The sequence below is a fragment of the Perna viridis genome, chromosome 6 (genome assembly GCF_037379345.1).
Source record: "Perna viridis isolate PV_CMFRI_1.1 ecotype Kerala chromosome 6, ASM3737934v1, whole genome shotgun sequence".
NCBI classification, from domain to species: Eukaryota; Metazoa; Mollusca; class Bivalvia; order Mytilida; family Mytilidae; genus Perna; species Perna viridis.
Window position 1 is genome coordinate 6,606,175 of NC_142450.1, and position 24,821 is coordinate 6,630,995.

A 24,821-nucleotide genomic window follows, 5' to 3' on the forward strand; every position below is an offset into this window, starting at 1 on the left:
AAAATCAGTGGCATAGCATATTTAACGATAAGCGACTTTGATGACTTCAGTCTTCAATTTAAAAACTCTATCCAAAACATTTTTTGCATCTCTTCGCTCTACCTTCAATGCATTTGACCCCATCCTGGATAAGCCCCTGTTACTAAAATACAAAATAATGTACTAACGTACAGACCATTGATGGTAAAATATAATTATTAATATATGTCGGTTACAGCATACAACACCAACAGCGGATTCGGGAGTTCCGAAAAGGGAGTCCGCTCTAGTAATTTCTGTTTTATAAGCCTAACATTTCGAGCATAGGGAGTGATACTCCCTTAGATACTACTATTCAATAATAGATATACATGCACTACCTGATATGTTATCAAGAACATTGTATGTGCAGCTTCAATATGTGGTTCATGTATATGGTAAGTGTAATAAGAAACAGAATATACAATGTTACCGTACATGTACCTATAGAATTTCGTAAAATTAAGGAGTTATCTTTTTTTAACACCTTAAAGGTTATCTGCATTAACAGACAATGGACAAAAACTTATTCGTTCATGCACATCTTTACATGAAAATTAATATCAAAATCCATTGTTTTGGGACATATGAACGGATGGGCAGACAGACGGGGTGAATCCTATATATACCACCAACATTGTTTTGTGAGGGGTAAAGAAAGCGTAGTAAGCAAGGGAATTACATGTACAGAAATAAATTATGACATATATTCGAACATGGGACAATAAGCATGAAATTCCATTTTTAAAGTCCTATTATATATATGAAATTCAAACCTTGAAAATACAAAATACGAAATTAAATTAATCTCACACGACATAAAACTTAACGTTCGATATGATTCTCAAGTTTCCTGCTCATGGGATTCGATCAAGGACAGAATCATTTGAAATACATTTTAAATTCAGTTTCCAAAATTGTCTCAACGATAAAGTCCAAGTTCTACTTAGCGTTGTGTACATAAGGGAAAAGAGCGTTGTCGATCGTTTGTCAACTTCCTTGATAATCAGATTCTTTCAGGAAGTCACATTTTGTCATATAAAAACACATTAAGAATACTGAAGTAAGTCGTAAGTTACAATATAGAGTATTTTATTTTACGATTTGGTTAACTGTCCCCAATCTTTTAAAATTGGTAAGGGGGTGGTGACTTGAAAGAATTCTTCGGATCAAGATATTTGTTTTTACCGTGCTAATGGTTTAAGTATCATTCTCTCATACATCGAAACACTTTTTTGTTATGTTCATATATGTAGACGAAGCATACTTTTGGGGTCAAACCAATTTGGAAGGATCAAATTATTTCTGAACCTATCTATAAGATCAAATACTTATTTCAATACTCTTCGTCCCCTTTCTTTCCTCATCTAAAAAATGATAATACCTTTACTGGTACTGTAATGGAACATAATGGATGGGTTCACTCAACAATATGGACTTATCAACCCTACATGATTCTTAAGTGTAGCTGTGCTTAATTGTCCTGTTCCATTCCATTGCTATTGACATAAGAGAAAGAAAAAGAAAATAGATTTCTTTGATCTCATTATTAGTGTACTTTAAAAATGTTTGCTTAGGCAATGCAAAAGTATGAAAATTATAACTGCATTGGTTGCAATTGCATGTAAAATAAACATACTTTGTGAATCTCCTCAATAAGTTTGAAACAGTTAAATATACCTTTGATAAAAGTATGCTATGGTTCAAAAGAAGAAAAAAGTACAAAATACGATAGAAATGTATTTGTTTTCGAACAACATGACGTCTTAGGTATTGAATAACGAACTGGCTGCAATAACATTTGACGGTGTAGAGTTTCAAAGCAGACATATTTAAAATTAAGACCTTCCAGTCGTAATTTTATATTTTTGTAACGGGTTATCTTCTCATTAGCTTAGATTAGCCTGATGCGTTTACCAAGCTTTGTCAATAAAAATGGCGATCAAAGCGAGCATCGCCCAAGAACTTAACATTAGATAAAAGCAAGTCGTTTTTATTGATTCAATCTCGATATTGTTTTTTACGATAGATTTAACTTCAATCCCACAGATTGAAGAAATGTCGGATATTTCATTCATAGTTTCATCAGTTATGTGTTACGGTACCCGAGATTTATTGAATCGGAACCTTTTACGATCAACGAAACTCTTGTATTTCGGCACAAATATAGATCGAGTATTCTGTAATCCTTCTCAATAAAGTACTGTAAGTTATAACTATATTTATCCAGCAAAAGAGAGTATGTCTCCTCTGACTAGGATGCTGGCCAATCTAGATCTCCGGGCACCATTTCTCTTGTCTCTATAGTCTTGGGACATTGTGAACAACTAATTGGTTGGTGTAGAAAAGTACATACTGATCGTCGTCTGTGTCAATCTCCTTTTGTATAAAACTCTTTTTGATATAGTGTGTATTTTTTTATTACCACTGCTCTCAAGGATATAATCTAATCTCCCTCGCAGACTTTTAACCGCTTTCTGATTTAGTACGACGTATCACTCCACTAGCTGTAAAGCTCTGGAACAGGAATACGCCCTCTGCGCAGGAAATTTCCTTAAACATGCGCACAACGAATTGAAAGTTTCAAACCTTCTTCTGGCCTATGACTTGTTTAGTACTAGTTTATATAAAGAGGGGGTTAAGTACATTTTGTATATAACGGAGGTTACACAACTTTGAAATGGCGAATTTATTTCTGCGCTGTATAATTGCATCTGTTTCATAGCGATCTGTGTTCCCTTTTTTTCTGTCGGATTTCGAGTCGTACAAACATATATGCACCTATTTATTATTCCTGACATTAACAGTGTTGCCAATAAATTTACTTCAAGTGGTCACTAAATCTGATCAAGTACTTATGCATGCTTTTCAATATGGCCACTTACAGACATCAAACGAAACCCATAAATATAATGACCATGTGTTTCTGATAAGAACATATTAGCATAAGTACAGAAACTGATTACAAATATGACAATAAGATGGATTTACACAGTTAATCAACTTAAGCACTGTTCATGCTGAAATACTAAACTCATAAACATAGCATCTAAATATTTCAAAAGTACTGGTGATAATTTCTGCGGTAGGGTACGTACAGGCGATTTAAATATTTTCCCGGTAGGGTTTAGTGCTCTTCCAGGTGTGTCACAGTATAAGGCGATTTATACTAGTCTAAGGCCAGTGACTGCGTTATTTTTTTTATTTCATAGGATTTTTTTTAACTATTAATTGTAGCTTCAATGTACATGCGGCTCTAGATACATGTATCAGGCAAATACAATACACGTACTTGTATCGTTGAGGAAGTGTTCATTTTCAAGTAGCAATATTAGTCATGATTAGTCTGTCCTTAAGTTCTGAAAATGAAAAGAAGTATAATTTGCCTATTCGCTATGTTTTATGGTCGTCATCATAAACTGGTGGATCGTTTTGGTGTATCATCTGCACCATGAAAACTGATTTATTCAACGGGTCATAGTTTTCCTTTCCTCGTTTGTATACCCCGGACTTGACGTTTTATGAGCAATTTGGCGGGTGTTTCTAGAAAAACAGAGGATGCTTACCCTACCGGTGCACCTGGTCCTTGCTCCCAGTTTTTAGTGGAGTCCGAGTTGCTCATTTGCTTTTGTTACTTTGTATCTATAATTTTAGTTACTTTATGTTCTTTGTTGTGTATGTCTGTTTTCCATGTCTGGTCTTTGTCCCTGGATTGCATTATTTTGATTACCGCTATAACCTTGGTTACCTTGATTACTCTTTGATCTGTCTCTTTTGTTCATTTTTTTAAGTGTCATGAATAATGGTAAAAATGAGTGTACAGATGGCACAAATACAAAACAAATTTAGAACAGAAGATTATATACATGTATCTAGACATTTTAAAAGTACTGGTAGTTTTATCTTTGGCAGGGGTTTTATGCTTCCCCGGTAGGGATTTTATGCTTGTAGTAGGTGTGTCACACTATATGACGATTTAACTAGTCTAAAGTCAGTCTTTGCGTATTTTTTCTTTCCTAATAATTAGGATTTTTAACTAATAATAGTTTCAATGTACATGTATCAGACAAATACATGAATGTACAATACATGTAGTTGTACTTGTATATGTATCTTTACTTTATCTTTACAGCTAGCGGCGTATTCTTTTCCAAGAGGTAATCATGAATATTTTGTCATTAAGTTTTGGAAATGTATAACTTTACCGTTCGCTGTGTATGGATCTGTCTCTTTTGTTGTAAAAAAAATCATGAATAATGGTAAAAAGATGTGCACAAATGGCATAAATACAGAACGAATTTAGAAGAGATTGATTCAGTCCAAACATTTCAGCAACACCATGCAGGCTACATGTTGCAATTAACAGTTGCACGCATATTGCATGCAATAATTTAGATATCAAAAGATAAGACCGAGTCCAGTAGAGCGCATCAATGTATAATTCCTAAGCCGACAGTCTGGTATAGTCACGAAACTAGGATGATTTACTTGTCTACAAATTGTCTATTTCGAGTAAACAAATTAAAAAGGGTTGCAGCTTTATTACTTTAGAGATTTGAATAATCATTTTGTCTTGGACTGGTGTTTCTGTAAATCTACATGTCACTGTATTCAAAGTAAGAAGGATTAATTGTCAAGTAAATCCTCTCTGTTAGGATTGTCCATTATTTTGAAGCAATTGTTTATCTAAGACAAGGAAAACTGGTCTTTTTGAAGGGAAATAACCCTGCAATGTGTGCTATCTGTAACAGATATCTCAAAATTTTCTAGGCGAACAAAAACCATAATGAATTCCCTAAAGATAACTGCAATATACGCCATAATGACCTGCATCATGCACATTCCACTCAGCGTGTCTAGGTTTTAAATACTTATCTGTCTAAGAATCAGGCAAAACGTATATAAGGTGTGGTACATAAAAAATCACACACACACACACTCAGAGAGATTTTTATCGTATAATACCTAATAACCTCAAGAAATAACAATCAAAGTGTTTGTAAAGTTTGCCTTTTTAAGATATTGATAGGTCAAATTTATTTGAAATGCACTATAGAAAAATGACGAGAAATTTGTCTACGTCACAGATACTCCAGGATAATTTAAACACAGTGAGTAGAAGTATTGAATATATTTGAGGCAAAAAGACCGATTTGAGAAAAATAATGTGCCACCCATTGCCTGATTCTTACACAGAATGGTACTTAAAAAGTTCTTGGTAATAAAACGTTCTGATGGAATGGAGGTGATCACTATAATTAGCGTAATTTATCGAGCATGAGCACTTTCATACAACTAAGATATCAGCCTCTAGTAGTGTGTCTCTTTGGAAACTAAGCATGTAAAGCATTGTTTAAAATAATTAGGTTATTAGATAAGTCATAGAACAATATTAATCTCGTAACTTAAAATTTATTAAAAATGCATATAATTGTAATCAATGATGATATGTTATGCTTGTGGTTTCAAAAGATAAAACGGTTCTTTATAAACATCTTGAAATTAATACATGTAATTCTAAACGGACGGACTGGGCAAGCACTTTATACCCGATCCACTGAGCGAGCAGGAGTAGTATTCCTGCTTAGCTTTCTGTGTTTTTTCCTTTTGGAAAACTGAATGTAGAACATAGTCTTAAATATTTGGTGAGGAAAGGTGCTGAACGCATCTCTTACACAGTTTCTTATAGAGCAACCCAAAAATGCTTGAAGTGAAGCTCAGATGAGAAAATATTTACGGAACTGAGTGTTACATGAATTTAACAGATTCGGCAAAGAACATTTGAGCGAAACAGCAAGTTAGACATTTTGAGCGGGAGAGGAACGATTTCAAGAGTGCCAAAGTATAGGAATTTGATCTCCGAAAATAGGACATTAAACAGAAAAAATGAATACTTAGATTCATAGACAGCAATTTAACTAGTGACTGTAGACATTCACATGTAATTATACATTACTTACTGAGTATAGAATCTTTATCGGGGTTTTTATGTATATTATTACACAAATATGAAGATCGAGGTTAAGTGAAAAATTATTGCATTACAGAATATCCGAGATAATTGTATCACTAATATTGGGTAAATGAGACTTTTATCCATCTCCCGACAATAGTTCATTTTTGTGTAAACGTGATATTCGGTCATATCGTTTATCAACTTTGTTTTGTTAAAATAAATCTTTATTCATTTACTTGTATTTGAAAAGCACTTAAAGGTCACGAGAGCAAAAGGCTTATAAATTATATAGAACATCGAGAATGTACTTAAGCACTAAGATTATTATGAGAATTAAATTGGGGAAAACTCAGCATACTGTATTAATTCAAATAAAAACTAAAATATAAATTGTACACGTGGTATTAAATTGTCATGTGCAAGGCGCAGATTCAAGGGAGGCGGACCCTATTTTTGGAAATAACCCTTGTATAAGAAATCTTTACTTTACCCTCAAAGAACTTCGCCTCTCCTGGGTAGAGGATTATCGGCAATATTTATACTTTCAAATGAAAAATCTCTATGTGATCATTAAGCATTTGTTCAACATTAATGTTTCAACTGCTTTCCCGCATCTGCATGGTTCGTTCGATAAGTTCCAACATTTGTTTCAACCGTTATTCTCAGGAATACGTAGTTTTCAATATAGGATCCACGGGTGGTGGTATGGTCCGCGGTTTGGATCCATCTACGGTTGGATAAGCCTAAGCTTGCTTGTACTTTTTTGCGAGGTTGGGGAAATTAGATAAAAATGAGCAAATTATATAGCCTACATGTAGGTTCGCCATAACAATTTCATAGTTCGGACCCGGTCCCTGTTTTATACACCTCGATTTGGTCCTGCGCGGTGTCTTAAGACAAGGTCTCTATATTTTCAATATAGTGAATGTACGGTCCCGTTTCGTAAAGGAAAAAATGTAAGGCTCAATATGCACAAAAATTGTGCCCCGTCGTGGTACTTACAAGTGCGTCACACTTCTCCGAACTTGTTTGAAAATTTATGATAAGTTGAAATTACCAATTTATCAACCAAAAAAGAGCAACATTTACGAATGATATCAATTCAGAACAATAAAAAAACCTCCTCTAATTATTACATACAAATGTGTACATAACAGGTTAAATGCCTATACCAATTCAAACCTACCGGTGTTAAAGCGACACATCTACATAAGGATTTGTACTAAAAGTCTGAAACATGTTTCCATACCAAAGTTAGATGCCCGAAGGAATGTTATAACTTCAATAGTATTGGCCCAGCTAAGAATCTTGCACCATGAATTATGTAGCTACATGAACATAAAATAATAGTTACAAACATTAATTAATGAAGGTATTATACGTAGTGATTTTCATTTTGGTCGAGTTATAAGTCCTCTACTCGGTTTATTCAATATGACAAGCCTTGGACCTGTATATATTAAAACCTCTATAATACCATGTTAATATTGAAGTTGAAATTCCGTACACAGATAAAATACAGTTCTATCAAGCGTTCGAACACACGCGTATAACGATGTACACGGACGCCCGCGATGATGAGGACTAAGAGAACACTTTGTTGGAAAAAAACTCTAATTAGGGCACAATCACTCTTATTCTACGTCCGTTCGCATGTAATATATAATTATATTGAAAAACTGGAAATTACTGGCGCGGTTCTACCATGGTCTAGTCAGAGCCACTACACCGTTTTGAAATTTCTGGATCAGCCACTAGTAAGAAACTTACACATAACCACGCTACTGCAATGCCTTACTCTTAAACGACTGATACCGAAAGTCGTTCATCCGTGGAAGATATTTCACACTTGATTGAAAGAAGAAATTGACAGGTAGCAATACATATCGTGTTATTAAGAGTTGCTCGAGGGGCATGAATCATAAGTATTTAGATAAAAGTTACCTACTAAACAAAACATATAATAAGTAATCGAGCTTTATTACAGATTTCTTCCGAATGCACAAAAAAAAGCGATGGGATATTGAAATATATATTATTAATCAACATATTGCCTATATGCATGCAGATACTGGAAATTAAATTCAATGGGTGAGACAGGGCAATGTACGTGTTCGAAAAATCATAGCTAAATGATATTCGATATTTTGCATCTCATAAAAAAATACTAGTGCAAATGTTCTGAATGTTGCATACAATATCAATAAAATATTGTGTCAATATACAATGTACGAAGTTATGTTTGTAATAAAACGTATTTTGCATTTAAAGTTGAGAATAATTAACGCGATCTAAAAGTATATAGAAAGTCCTCCGGGATTCTTGTTATTCAAACCATAAATATTAAAATGAATGAATTGACGATGCAGTTGAACAAATAAAACTTTACTCTATATGTCATTTCCTTTGACGATAACGATACATTTAATTGGATCATTGTTTCTAAAGCCGAATAGTATTCTACATCCGGGGATCAAACTGCATATCCAACAACCGAAAAAAAGTGCATTATAGCGCATTTACAACAAACTTCGAAAAAGATCAAACTGTAATTGTTTCTACAATATATAAGTCAGAAATAAGTTGTTTTCTGTGATTTGTATGATTATAAATAATTTTGTATGATACACCTCATAGCACATTCAAAACGAATGAAATGAGTTCAAGAACGCCTGTATTGCATGTAGAACCTTTGAAAGCTGTTGCAAAATATGCACTTTTGAATACTATACATTCATGTAATATTATATATTAAGTATAATTACATCAATGTAGTATAAAAGCCTGGATGTAATTACACGAAAGAGTGACTTCATATAAGTATGTATACCTATCGACCTTAAACGTCCAACTCCTGAAACATTATACAACTTCATAAAATATTGTTTTTTTTTTAATTTATAACATACATGTATGCCTTATTTATACAAACGTTGCTTATATATAATATTTATGTAGAGGATGTTTTCGTGATAAATTACATGTAACTGTAAAATGGACAGTGACGTTGCCTGAAACGTTGATAATGCCCCGGGCCGAAGGCAATATCACATCAAGAGTCAGACAATTTATCGGTAATGCCATTGACATGAATAACTAAAAGTAACATGTATACTTCATTGAAAAAGCTGAAATGAACATTTACTGTTTTTTTTTTTTTTGTTTTTTGTTTTTTGGTCTATAAAGAAATAACCTCAATTACGTGGTGCAGACTAAATGTGTGCACTACAGACATTTGGAGCTAATTCAAATAGACCGAAAAATATGGCAGTCATTCCTTCAATCAAACGAGTATACATACAAAGTGTACAAGTGTATCATCAAAAAAGGTTGATGACTCACAGTCAAATTACAAATTTTGGTCTCTGAGAAATTGACAATTTTTTATCCAATTAAAATTAGAATTAGACAGCTGTAAATTTCTGGGATTAAATTATTTATTAATAAATACATGTACCACTTGACAATCCTTGAACCGATCGGAATTATAATTGCTCATTTTCTGCTCCCCAAGTAATATCAGCAGAAAATTCACGTAATTTTAATAAGTATTTCAAAGTGATTTAGGTCAAAGTTGTCAAAGTTAATCACAAAAAGCTGTATGTTGATAAAATAATCCAAACACATGCAGCAAACGCTCACTACTATTTCCGAGTAACCCCACTTCCCCGACCTGGTCCAATCCAGGTCATAGATTACGAACTCTAGTCATTATCAATCATACATCCTTAAGATCCTTTCAAATCAAATAAGACTTAGTGGTATATTTCAAGCCCGTGTGACATGGGATGTACCAATTTAAAATGTTTTGAAGTCCGGACGATCCTGTGTAATCACAGATCGGTCAATACTAAAGATTTACCGGCTTTCAATGAACATCTAGACTAGCGCTCCAATACTAGTAAAAAACTTAAACTAAAAAGGCTATTTTACATATAAACTGAAGATCATACGAATCGATAGGGAAAGATTGAATACAACATATCACCTCTGTGTCAAATTTCATAATGGCATGTCTAAGCAATAAACTATAAACTGCTGAATAATTCAAATAGCGTCCCACTTTTATATTACTCTTTCCATATCCTCTACAATACACTCAACTAAATGGCAGTAAATTATCCAAACAAATGATATTCAGTATTGATATTCTATGTCCTAGACTATATGATACTCAGATTTCAAATAGTCAAATGGAGTATGGCAAGATAAATGTTCGCGAACGTCTAGATTTTCTGTTTGATATTTTAACTATATGCAAAACCAAATTGTATTGTAAAGTGATACAGAGTCTAGATTACAGTTGATGTGATGTAATTGGACCTTTCCCGAACACTTCGATGTTTTAAGCTTGTTCTCATTTTCCAAATTTCCATCTTTTTCTCATTTGTAACTTGTATCATGGACATGCTTTTATTTTATCTAAGATATTTTTGTGATTCTCAATTATGAAAGTTTATAATGTATCTGCTTTTAAAATAGACGTTAACAGGTTAATGTGCATCGAGGAAATGTAAAACTCAAAATGTGGTCAAGGTCAAGGTGAAACTTGGAAGGAGTTAAAGTCGAAGTGAAATAAAACTTTTATGTAAAAGCATGCAACTTCAAGGTCCAGATAAAAAAGGTAAAAGCCTTTCATACTTAAACATGTCATTTTTTTTTTTTGTTTTGGCTTTCTTTTTGTTGACTTCAATACATCTCCATGATTTTGCTGTAAATTCTCAAAACGTATTTCCACAGTCCTTTCTCTTAATTGAAATAATTCAAGAGAATCATGACGACTTATTCAGCATATTAATAAAAAAAACAGTGGAATGCATGTACTCAAATTCCATAAGTCACGATGAAGGTCACTTTAATAAAATCGTCAAGAGGTTAATTTCAACGGCTCTTAACACAACAGGAATAAAATGGGAAATGTCGAAACCAAACAGAACAAAATACCAAATGAATAATAAAATGGTTTATTACTGTACACATGTTTCAAACTATAGAACAATGTTACATATAAGAAAAGATAAAAAGGAAATATGAAAATTAAAGTCGGCTGCTTGTGAAAAACATCAATGAATTCATCGTGAACCTGTAACCTCTTGTTTAAAGCATCGTCTGCATAGAGCTAATTCCGCGCGCGTCTGTATCGTCTGCTAGCTGATTTCATTACTTTGATTAAAATATCTAATTTTCTAAATTGTTGATACTTTTCCACAATCTTTCAATCTCATTTTGCAAGAATGATGAAATAAAAATGTTAGTGCTATATTACATTCAATATTGATAAAGGAATTTCGAAGGCACCATATTTTCTGAGTTGTATAGCCATTTTGTATTTTCTGTATGATAAATCATATTAATATGAAGAGTTTAATTATGAAATTTAATTTGAAATTGAAGTACATTTTGTATGTTCTTGTCTTTGAAACTTAACCATGACAAGTTTTGATTAAACCTTAAGCTTTTGATCATGCAAAATAATTCATTCAAATTGACACTAAGCTTGATGAAAATTAACGAACTCTGGACCGTGGAGTCAGCAGATCTACATGTACATATGTCTGGAAAGATTTTTTCCGACTTGTTTCTTGTTTTAATAGTTAAGATTGCACGTAGTTAATTAGATACTTAAAAGAACACTGCGTTATTTTATTTCAATCTCAGGTGGCTATGATATATTTGTCACTTGTTTCCCAAATATTTTGTTTTTAAACCACTATTCTTTTGGGAAAAAAGTACTCCAATTTTATTTGTTTGTTGTTGTCTCATTGAATGCCAGCTTCCGTATTTACTGTTATATAAAGTCTTTTGGCTACTTTTAAAAGGTTTCTGTATGTCCTCAGACTAACAAAAATTCAAGTGTCGTATTGAGTGCTTACAGTCTGATAACTTGGAACTTGAACTTTTGTATATTATACATATACATGCAACTCCTCAATTTTTTAAAGTCATACATGTACATGTTAAGACAAATTTAAGTATCAATCTTAGACGTTCGAAGGACATAGGCAGTCCAGATTAATCTCTGTGACCACATGTTGTTTTTTGTTTTGTTTTGTTTTGTTTTTTTGTTTGTTAATATTAACACTAATTATTCGACTAGCCTTTAAAAATAGTTACGCAGTATACACTTGCAATGCTGGATACTAGCGAACTAATTAAAAAGTGAAATTTCGGATAATTACATAATTTGTGCGTGTGTATATTATTTTATTTTCGAGTCGATCATTTGCCCTGTCCACTGTTCGTACATTGTACTTTTTTCGCTTTGTTCGCGGCCCTAAAATTGTATACATGTTATTGCTCGCGGGGGATCACGTGTACAAATATGATTAATATTTGAAGAAGGAAACTATAAACACAATTAATTTACAATTCATAACCATTGGTGTTAAATTTTGATGTTAATAAATACTAAGAACAATAAAAATATGATAGAAATGGAATTCATTTGCATAATTTTAAACAATTAAATTCATACGTGTAAACAGTTTTAAACTCTGCCTTTGTTCTTAAGAATTATAAATTACTTGTCGATCATCAAACTGTATAAAACAATTTTAATGAGGTTTCTATTTTCAAGTTGGTTAAAGAAGGACATCCGATTCATATCTCATATATGAAACTTGAGGCTCCAGAATGGTACTCAAGCAGACAGCCAATGATGTTCATCACTTTTTTGGTCGATCTACCAAAATATGTAGGGTCACTGATCGCCTTAAGCTTGGTGGAGTTGACATTGAATTTCTAAATTCAAATACTTGTCACGTGTACACTGTATAATTTTATAATACACAACACAAACTTACGAGATTTTGTTAATAATATATCTCGATAACAGAATACTAGTGCAACTTCCTAAACCACTTGAAAATTATATTTATGGAATGAAATGACACTCTTGCATCTCATATCAGGAAGATATTCAAAACGAGAAAGAACAATGTATGTCATTATAAAAGTTCATGTATGAATATTTGATAATCATATTTTCATTCCCTCCAATAGTTTGCCAGCAGCCTTGATAATTTAAGTTCGAAATGGCATTAATCATAATATCAAATAAAAAGTCGATCGAAGCACTGAACTATACCTTGCATTTATATAGTGTGATCCAGCCAAAATGGGCCAAGTTAAATGTGCTGCTGCAAACAAACAAAAATATAAAAAGTAAACACATACACACACAAACAGCGAGACAAATCTTTTCATTACAGTTCTCAACATGTAAACCCAAACCTAAATAGGGTTTATTTGTTAAAATAAATAGTTATTCACAACTTTCATATGGCTAAGACGTTCATCATTTTATGAACAACTCGCCATGTTTCTAAAAAAAAATAGAGACCTGTGCACCTGATCAATGATCCAAGGTTTTAGTGGACTTCTGGAAGTTCATTTTATTTTGTTTCTTTGTATGTGTTCATTTGGTTATAACGTAACCCTCCATCCAAATACGTTCCCGTGATGGCATGTGGATGGAGGGTTACATTCCCGTGCATGATGAACGTATGTGGATGGAGGGTTACGTTCCCGTGCACGATGAACGCATGTGGATGGAGGGTTACGTTATTGTCATTAGGTTACTTCATGTTGTGTTGCTATTTTCCAAGTCTATATTTTACCCTTAGAGTATATCGTTTTGATTACCGATCGAATTTCGGTTCCTTTGAGCGCTTTCAACTCTTCTAGCATAATTTGAAAAAAAAAATTGGCCAGATTCAGACGCTCCGCCCGAGAGCAAATTACTGTAGAACATACACAGATTTCAAACAGTTAGAAAAGTAAAGATTGAACTGAAATAATCGTTATCAAAAGTAAAGGGAAACGGGTTTAGGATCACCTCAATTATTCCTGCTCTTAATAATGTCACACATTTTTTTACATATATTTGTCCATTCCAGTAAACCGTTTTTTGTTCTTATACAATTTTCTTGTCCCAGGGCAGGTCAAGTTTAGCTGTAATAGTCTCCAATCTTGGCAATGCATCAACTTGCTATAGCGCAATATATAATTTCATTTGTAAATTACCCAAGGGAGAGGTGTAATGCTTTTATATTCTTTTGACAGTGGAGGCGTTGACACAAATATATTTAGCTTAAGGGCAGTCATTATTTGCAACATCAACACACATACATATTGTTTAATCTTAAAATAAATTCAAGTATTGTGCTTTTGTTTATCTAGTGAGGTATAAAACAAGATAGTTAATATATGATTAGTTATCTATCCTACTTTGGCAAGGAAGGTTTATTTTTGTAGCTTTAAGCAAGGCCATTTAATTTCAAATCACTCAATACAGGGTCTATTGGCCATCAGGGCCCTGTTCCATAAAAAAAATCAAATGCTTCCTAAACTCATGACAAGCTTCGATAAATCAGTTGTCATTGAAGTGGTGAGGAAAATCTCTAATTGAGATTTGTTTATGAAACCTAGCGCTGGTCCATATCAATAACACTAAGGTTATTTGAACAATCCTAAGTTATTGGTCCAGCTAGGTCCCTTCTTAAACGATATAAGTTACAGGATCATGTGTGTGTGTGCATGCATTGGATGAAGTAGACTATAGGTTTTTTCCAGTTATTAGAACTGAGAAACAATCTCTCATAATACAGAAATTATGGATTATATACCTCAACACCCAAATAAGTCTTACAATGTACACATGTATATTTCATTTTGGAACTTCTTAGCATTCCAGGGTTGCATGTTTACTTTTCCTTTTTAAAGACAAATACAATTATCATATACAGATTGTACTCATACCAAACTTACACAAATTTAAAAGGGTGGGGTTGGTTTTCAAATTATTCAAGTTTATGACAAAGTACTTAAAAGTTATTTTCATACTTTTTCATCATAATTATGCATTAAGTGTATTTTGACTTTGACCTTCCTCAATATACTTATTTACTGATCATTGACTCACTGTAATATACCAGCATGGTGCAAGCTAAATGTGAAATTTCGGTGATAAAGGTAGACACTATAAAAAGTAAAATTTGACCTGTCAACTATCCATTCTCGTTATATATAAATGTATTATGTTTAACAAACAAAGAGAAGCCATAAAATGTTGATTGTTAATTTTGGGATTAAGATTTTCCTATATAATTGACTGCTGATGAATGGTTACTACTTGGTGCACAGCATATCACAATTTGCAATATATATGATTGGTATTTTTGTACTCAATATAAAATTCATTATATTGAAAAAAAAAAAAAGTTTACCCCATTACCCCAATACAAATTACCCTTATTTAAACATTGTTCTTGACTGGTCCATATACTACATACATGTAAATGTACTGTCTTGCAGGATTATAATAATTTATATACAAATATATTTACATGTAAATAAACTTAATGGCCATTATACAAAAACCAGACAAAGTGTACGTTTGGAGCTTACTTCCCATGAACACTTCACGGAAATATAATATACTAAGAGCCTTCAACTTGTTTTCCTTCACATGTATAACTCACTAGTCAATTTTTAAAATATGTTAATTTGAAAGAAAATAAAAACATCATAATGTATAAATAAACTTTAATACGAATCTCCATTTGGCATGGTTAAACACAAAATAACAGAACGTAAAGTAATAAAAGTCATGGATTCACTATCAGTCTTAAGGCCAATGAAAATATATGTCTGTTTCAATTTACTATCTAAACCTGGGAGTGCATCTCCAGTCTTCTCTCCCGTTTAAACACGAATGGTCGGAGCTGACGTATTCATATTGATCGAAAAATATTTCAATACTCATAAATGTGTTATGCATTAAGTATGTTACTTGAAATTTTAATGGTATAAGTATACGAAATGTGTAAGTACTGTATATATCATGTGGTCTGCATGTACTTATATCTTAAAATTCTTGGCAAACTGGATCTTCAACTGCCGAAAAAATGTTAAAAATTTGATACAGACTAATCACTTATTTTGCTTGATTATTGACAAAAATTACAAATGTATATATTGTAATGAAACATGTAATAAGAGTAACCTCAAACAAACATGTATTTCTTTGGCCGTAAACACATAGCAATCAAACGCACCAATGAACAGTAAAATGAAAGCACTAAACTTTGAACGTATAATACAGTTTTAGCGTAGTATTACTGACTGTCCTATTAATTTAGATATTAGCTCCAGCTGAGCGATTTTGTTTTATACTTTCAGTATGTATTCAAACCCACAATGGCAATTATATGGCTCAAGTATCACAAGTTTTCAAATACTTCAGTGAACTCGATAGCTCTGTGCAACTTAATCTTAGCCTATACCTCACACACAAACCTACAATTATCAACAATATGCAAAAATATCCTATGTCATAACAGATCTGTTAAATTATCTTTTAAACTATGGAGTTTTAGGATTTTAATTGCTTTATTACAAAGTATTGGTGGTAGCAAATTATCTGTACTGTTTCATTAAAGCCGCGGGTGTGGCTTTGATTTCTTAACTAGTAAAGGTTTAAGTACCACACTTTCTATAAAGTTACAGGAAAAATTGAGTTCAACTTGACTTAATAGCAATAATCCCCTATGTACTAAGAAGAACTCATGCAAAAAGAAATTTGTGGTATACACATTTATCATACATATATTGATCTATCAAAAGCTTTGGCTTAGTGAGAATATTATAAGCTACAGAAAACCTGTCATATGGATAGGCATTCCATAACATATGCGCACATGTTACAGTTATAAAAGACAATTATATTCATTAAAAATATAACGTGTTTTCTGTGTGCTTCACCCATTTAGTTGGGTTTAAGGGAGTCATCATTTACTCCTAATATGTACGAAGCACGTGCTTGACTGACCGCAACAGTCCTATCTAAAATTTAACAAACTAAAAGATTTAAAACCGTAAAAAGTGAAAAGTTTGGTAACAGTTATATTGAAACATGTTTGACAAACAGAATGTCTTCTTTCCTAGTTAAATTTGTATTTTGATAACAAGAAGGCAGTTATTTGTTGTAAAGAGAGATATTTATATATTTTAGAGAACAAAAAAAAACATTGAATAATGGTTAAAGTAAATTTGTATATGTGTGTCAGAGAAAATAAACATACTGTTTTCTGTATTTAACACAAACAAATTGTAAATGAATTAGCTGACACCAAAAATACATATACTGTGTTAAATGAACATGTGTACACAGGTTTGAGCATTTCGAATGAATTTTAATACCCCTAAACTCTCAGTTTTTGAAAAATGATGGCTACTGCAATCTATGCTTTTTTTTCTTTTGAAAAATTCGTGTGCATGTGTTTGGTTATTTTGTTTAAATGAAACAATATAATTATCAAAATGCAACAGGCTGCTCTATTTATAATTAATGAAGATTATAATAACTAAAAAATTGCCTTCGAATAAGAATAGGACCGTCAACAACACAGATTCACGAAACTTGAAAAAAAAACTTTGAGATCGTACAAATGCACTTATTCAGGTTCTTCACTTACTCAATGTTAGACTGAACTAGGGAAATATAAATTTCCAATACAATCAAACAACAGCATGTAAACATACATGTATACATGCACACTAATAATAAATAAATAATTGAAATCTATCCCTTTCAAATATAATTGTCAAAACTTAGTCCAACCAGAATAAACCTGTCAAAATATCATAGTAAACACGGTTTTATAAAAAAAAATGGAGCTGATAAAAAATGCTGTCTCTCAACATTATATGAACAAATTGTAACCAGAAAATAATACAACTAAATACATGTATGTCGTAATAGAAATTAAAGCAAACTAGAAAAAAAAACATTCAATGGTATCTTGAATTAAACAAAATGAAAACATTTCAGTTTTCAAAATAGTAAAGATTAAATCCAACAAAAGCGTGTAACAAATATGCAACTTGAAAATTTTGATAACGGATATGTTTTTCATCCAATACGGTAATTGGAAGTAATTCGTCAAGAAAACTTATGTTATAACCCTCAGATCTTCCCTCGCATATTTCAAATGTTCTGATACACAAAGTTCTGGCCTTTTCTTGTCATACTCTTGTCATTTCTTAATACAGAAGTTGACACTAATAGGCTTCGAAGTGGTTTAACATAGCACTTCAGAAAATATGATTCATTGACATGTGGCCCGAATTTACGTGTTAATTAACATGAGCACTCAACATCTTTATATTACCAAAAATGTGATTCTATAATTATACTTTATACAAAGATCGTCAACAACACAGGTTAACGAAACTTGAAAAAAAAAACTTGTGAGTTCGTACAAATGCACTTATTCGGGTTCTTCACTATTAAAGTGTACTTGGAGAGAATGAGTTTCCAATACTATCTAACAACAGCATGTAAACTTACATGTACATGCACCTCTAAGAACACAAAACCTGGTAAATTGTGTGCTTACAATACTCTAGCTCACAAACTAAACTTATAAGTTTTAACAACTTTTACTCTTCAACCATACATAACTTCGCCTGAACCCCTTGGACTGACCAAGATTTACATTTGTTCAACTTAAGCTCATTTAAAAGTAAAAATTACTTTATATGAAAAGATGTTACTATACCCTCGCTCCCGATGTTTTAGGAGTATGTTTTTGAGTTTTTACGACCACAAGAGGAGCTTGTTGATAATTCACATTTCCACCATATTTTTTCCTCGTGAACCTATTCGTGCAGAATTTTTTCCATGAACTTACAGTTTTATTACCCCAAATCCACATACCGCTAGTAATGCCTACTACAAGCGACATAAAAATTTTAAGCATATAAACTTCAACACTTGGTAGTGATTTTTCAAGAGTACAGTCCAACTCGCCATTACTTGAAGTCCGACAGGGCATCAGCTCTGCTGTCTGTTTTAAAGTTTGAAAGTTCACACGTTCATAAAAATAACAACCAATTACACACGTAGCAGGTACTGTATAAAGCACAGAAAAAACGCCAATTTTTGCCATTAATTTTTCTAATTTTCTAATGTTTGTACCATCTTGCTTTAAATTGTTTCTAATGCGGAATAAAGCTACAAATCCTGCTAATATGAAAAATGTACCTAATAACAAATACAAAATTAACGGGGCCAGGACGAACCCGGTCAGAGCGGAAATATCTTGGTTTCCGACATAGCACAAACCCGTGAGTTCGTCGCCGTCAACACGACGCATCGTTAGAATAATTATTGTTTTAATAGCCGGTATGGCCCAGGCTGCTAAATGAAAGTAACTACTAAGAGCCTCGATGGCTTCTTGACCCCACTTCCTCCCAGCTGCCAAAAACCATGTCAGTGTTAAAATCACCCACCACAATTGACTAGCCATACCAAAAAAGTACATAATTAGGAAAACAATTATACACCAAGTGCTTTCTAATCCTTCTTGAATTAAGAACTCCTCACCATCATGGCCCTTGTCACATGTTATTGCACTCGGACCAACAATTGCACGAATCATGAAAGCTATTGAATATAGAGCATAGCAAATAGATAGAAATATGATGGGCCTTTCTGGATATTTGAATCTAGTTGTATCGACCACAAATGTAAGAAACGTGATAACTGTTGAAAGACAGCAAGCTGATGCCCACACTATCATCCATATTTCAGCAAACTCTTTATCCTCCTTTCGGAATAATACATCAACACCGCATTTCGGAACACATTTATCCTTGTCTTCAGACTTATCCCATAGATAGAACCTATCCGAACACTTTAACTTCGGTATTTTCTGTGTCCCACCCGTCTGATCGAGGGGGCCTCCTGCGTTTTGATCATAATTTTTAATTTTGGTATTAGTGTGCAGCTGATTTACCAGATCAATCCATTTTTCATTTTTCTTCTCATCTCCAAATATTTTAGGATCTAAATCGGCTTCGTGGGTCACATTAGGAGCCTCCATGCACAAGTTATCCGGTTTTGGGTCACTTTTTTGTGGAAGTTTGGAACAGTCTAATATTTTCGGCCATTCGAAGTTAAACCTGCTTAAAATAGGCTCGCATTTCTGCCTCACATCAAGGCACATAGACCGACAGACCGGAATGATCATGGTCTCACCTCCCATCTCAGTACACATGGGGGCATACAGAGAACATAGAAAAAATCTCAATAGTCTAGAGCATCCATACCGAACAAGAGGGGTGAATTCGTGAACTTGAATTGCCGCATCCTTTTGATTTGTATGTCCCACTAAATTAGGCATGCGAGTCAAATTGTATTTCATATCCATGCACATTGGAATAGTTATGCGTTCACACCTTGCATACTGGTTGTGTCTTCCCTCATACAACGAGGAGGCAAGGTAAGTTTGAAAAGTCATGCAGACGACACAAAAAGTAAAAATCCAATACATTTTTTATCTTGTTCGATCAATTTTACATCTCACACTGTGAAAAATGTCCCATGTTAAGCACTCAATCGCTAGGTAAACTTCACATTTATCCCTTCATATTGTACAATCAATCTGTTAGTGTACTGTCTTATGTTGGGTATTACACTGTCAGTTTGTCGTGTATCAAAAGCCACTTCTATTATAAACATTGATCATCGGTAATTACACATATTCATCCGCATTGTTTACTTGTTAAAGTAAAGCGAGATAAAACTGTTTACACCAAACCAAGTTGACAAGTTTAAGTCATTAGCAGACGACAATGATATTTTTAGAACAAAATATGTGTGTTATCTATGTTGTTGTGAAATTTATTTCGAAGTTTCACTCAATGTTTCAGTTACAGAACTATTTTGCGATCGCTGCACCATGTTGTTAAAACGGGTTGTGGGCGTAACTTTAATTTCTTTGATCTTACCGGCACTAGGAAGAATCACCTGTCAATCATCTACATCAAGAATATTTTTGACTTATTTATTGAGCAAATTCTCCGCCTCGTACCTTATGGATTGTCAGTTCAAACGAGTACGAAGCATTGTAATATTTCAAAAATCAAAGGCAGAATTCTATCATGTATGTAAGTTATATTTATGCGTGGTATTTATTTTCAACTCTAATACGGAGAAGAAAGGAGTTAACGATCCTCACCGTATATTCACAACATGTGAATAGGAATATCGTAATTATCATTGCACGCGGATCGAATCATACAAATATTATGTATACATGTAATTCAATTATTAGGCACAAATTATTGGAATTAAATCCCCGGTGTTATGTATTGTAATTACTGCATTCTTTAACGACAACGCTTAATTAATTCTGTTAACATCAAAGGCAATCGGACACTTCTATTGTCAACACATTTTGTAAGAAACTCGTTAAAATTGAGAAAATATTTAAATATATCAATATTAGATTGATTGATAAGGGTACGGGCGTCACTGTATCAAGTGACATTGAAACATTTCTTCGCTTTTTTAACACTGACAGATTTTTATCACTTACAAATAATATGAACGTCGTTTAGAAGATCATGTGTTGCTCACGTAATATAGCAAAGGCTCTTCGTGAAAATATCATTTAATACGATGTTTTGGTAGAATAATCTTATTTTTCGGGGTTTAGGCTGAGGTCATAACCTTCAACAAGAAATATTCTGTTGTAACTTTGTTTTTTTCCCCCTACGTATATGTTACATGTATATATATTTTTAAACACTTGAACCCCTTTTATTGGATGACTATTTTTTCGCCATAAGGCGAACCCATTCATTGGCCATAATAGCAACAACCACGAGTATTGGTTAAATATGATTGCAACATAACCCATTTAAAAAAAAAGAAAAAAAACTTTTTGTGATATATGTAACTAAGGGGAAAATCGTGTCGTCTTATAGAACAGAAAGGGAACAGGGAACGGGTATTGTTGACCTAATCATCATTCTTTTTCTCGTAAAAAGTTTGGGCACCGACCATATCTCTGCTTCCCAAAATAGGGGCAGTGAATCGAATTTTTATTCCTTATGCTAATTCTTCGTAAGCTTATTTCTGCTACATCAATACCAAACCTCCTTTATTCTGATTAATTTGTGCCATGGTACTAGTATATAGTCCTTGTTTTATTTCAGGTCATACCACAGTACTGGTACATGTAAAAAAACACTTCATGTGTCAAATGTTGAAAGTAAATTCGACATAAAGATACATGTACATGTATAGGTAAAATTAACCACCAGGCTAAAGGGGCGGATTATTATCATTTTTTTTTATGTGGTGGGTGGGGTGGAGGTTATTTCTTGCACATAAATGCAAATTTGTTTCTTCTGAATTACGCTATGACCTACGTTAAATTTATTTTGGCTAAGTGTTGATGAATAATACATGTAATTTATATGATTGAGTAAATCAGCCGGAACTAATTTAATGTTAAATGAAGTCAATGTAATTCTATTTTGTAAAATTTCCTTACCTCCATACCTCAGTTTCAGGGGCGGATCCAAAAACTTTGAATAGGGGTGTTGGGTTTTGGGATATAATTGCTCATTATTGCCTGAATTAAGCACGAATCAACACAAGTTATCAACAAAGGGTGGCACTAACCCTTTGAACCCCCGAAATCCATCAATGGCTCTTATTTACTATATCCATGCTCTATACAAGTACATTTGTAAATTACCATGTACAAAATTGTTTTGGTTCATGTGCGTTAATTTTTTATTTTGTAATTTTAATTTTTAGTTAATTTTTATCACAGACACAGGCCTTTAAAAATAAATCACCCATATGTAACCCTTATGGATGATTTTTTTAGAAGACTGCTTGCATTTTTTATCCTCTTTATATATTTGAATTCACATCTGGCAGACGAATGTGGAGTAAAGTACAAAAAAAGTGAAAGTGTAAAGGAAGGGGCGAGTTAGTTGAAAAGGTATGTTATGCTACGGTGAATTTGTTTTGATTAGTGTGTGTGTGTGTGTGTGTGTGTGTGTGTAACACCCTGGTGTAACAAGGAATTCCTGGTATGTATTTCTTTAAAATCTACCGATACACATGTCTTTGCAGGTTTGAGAAATTGTTAAATAAAATGTGCGAATTTTTAGTGTTTGTATAATCTTGACTGAGTAAATACACGTATAGAACAATGCGACTTATATTCCAAAATATTGAATAAAACCAGCCCAAAAACTTCAATAAAACTATGAAAATGTTAGAAAAACATCAATGACCAGTTTATTGTGTTTACAGATTTCTTGTTAAATATAAAAATTGATATTTGACGGCACTTTTCATCTTATAATGGGACGGTTATGCGTATAAACAGCATGAACAAATATTATAAAATGACTAAGCTGGGCAAATATGTCGAAATTTTAATTTAATTGATTTTGCAAACAATTTGAAATTTAAATGACCTATACCAAAACAAATTTAAAATTTATAAAACTTTCAATCTTTTTTCAAGACTGGATCACTGTCATTAAATCAAAATTAACCCCGTCCTGCCATCGTAGATTCACGGATACAAAAACAACCTTTTAAAAATGAGGACATTTTCTGAAGCAGAAACTTTGATGGCAATTCACATTACAAAGTTATCGCATGTCAACAAAGAGGGAGAGTGAAATAAAGGGACATAAAAACCACAAAGAAACATTAAATTAGATTTCTAATTTCCCTTTTAAATCCACACATTAGTGTCACTGGTTAGCACCGATTCGGTTATTTGTGGAAGGAGATCGGATCAGCTGAATAAATTTTCTTCCTTTGAATTTATAGAATAGATTTCAGATATGAAATTAAACCGTGGAAGGTTAAATAGGATGTTGATCGTAATGATGCTCCCTTGTGCACCATGTTTAAGCCTCAAGAATCATTTATACTATTTAACATGGAGCACGGTTCGTTAATTTGTGTGGTAAAGGAAATCAAAAGTGAATTAATTATGCATATATGGATGATTAAAAATCATGATATCGATTTTGTTGCGCACTGGAGCTGCAGTGTTGCATGTAAACCTTGAAATTCGGAATGAAATTTCTCCATATGACTTAGAACATTCAAAGTTGACATTTTGATACGAAGAGATTGTTTCGTTTGTAAAAAGAGTATAGATGTTCATGAATTATTCAATTTTGGATGATTATAAATAAAATGACTAAAAGTTTAATTGAATGTACGTGTAGTCTTAACCCATACCCGACAATTTTTATTTCGAATCTCGAATCATCATTGATTGTGATTTAAAAAAAAAGTAAAAATGTTAGTGTTCGTGAATCCGGCCAAGAGACAAAACGTGACATGCATGTTAGAGAACTGTTGAAATCTTTAGATTATAAAAAACAAAACTACAACATTGTAGCATCTGAAAAAAGCAAAGAAAACCTATGGCAGGAGAAAAGATAAAAAAACGACGAAAATATTATCTAATTATAGTGATTTTTACCTATTTTACAAAATTATAACCAAAGGTAAATAACTCCAGCTTTGAAAACTGCTTTTGGTCTCAGTATCGTATTAATTTTCCCATAGACTTCTATAGTGAAGTGCATATTTTTAGGATTTTTTAAAAAATATGTAAATTGATTCAATAAAACTTTCACTTATGTAGCATTTCTAGGGACATGTGAAAAAATAATTTCCCGCAAAGAAAATAGGGTGAGTCCACGAAGATTGGACAGAAAAGTAGTCTCGAACTATAAATAGCCATTTTCCCTACTTTCACTTTCGTTTTGCACTCACCAAACCAACCTTTTCAGTGGAACATTTTTATGATATTATGTTAGATTTTCTTTTAAAAAAGTTCTTCATCTTACAGTGTGATGTTTGCTCTATTTTTTTAGTCATTGTTCATGTCTTTTGACAAAACATTAGTTTGTAGAGAGGCAAAAAGAAAATGCACTATATTTTTATGGCATCCATGTTTTGACGTACACGTACACCCGCTCAGGGATATGCAATACGATACTG

At 32.8% G+C, this 24,821-nt stretch overlaps 1 protein-coding gene and 1 long non-coding RNA gene across 2 annotated transcripts in view; one reads left to right on the forward strand and one right to left on the reverse strand.

The window, feature by feature from the left end:
- Nucleotides 1–1,059: 1,059 nt before the first annotated feature.
- LOC148613371 (uncharacterized) overlaps nucleotides 1,060–24,821 on the forward strand; it is a 41,740-nt gene continuing 17,978 nt past the window's right edge. The window contains exon 1 of the long non-coding RNA XR_015923355.1: nucleotides 1,060–1,081. This is a non-coding gene — a long non-coding RNA (uncharacterized LOC148613371). The remainder of the gene's footprint in view (nucleotides 1,082–24,821) is intronic.
- On the reverse strand, nucleotides 15,504–20,693 carry LOC148613372 (frizzled-9-like). The gene has a single exon (XM_088586779.1). It carries the CDS (start codon nucleotides 20,311–20,313, stop codon nucleotides 18,532–18,534), a length of 1,782 nt encoding a protein of 593 aa, XP_088442905.1. The 5' UTR covers nucleotides 20,314–20,693; the 3' UTR covers nucleotides 15,504–18,531.

Bases quoted from the DNA above. Each gene is read 5' to 3' on its own strand.
- LOC148613372 (XM_088586779.1), bottom strand. From the start codon at position 20,313: ATGTATTGGATTTTTACTTTTTGTGTCGTCTGCATGACTTTTCAAACT.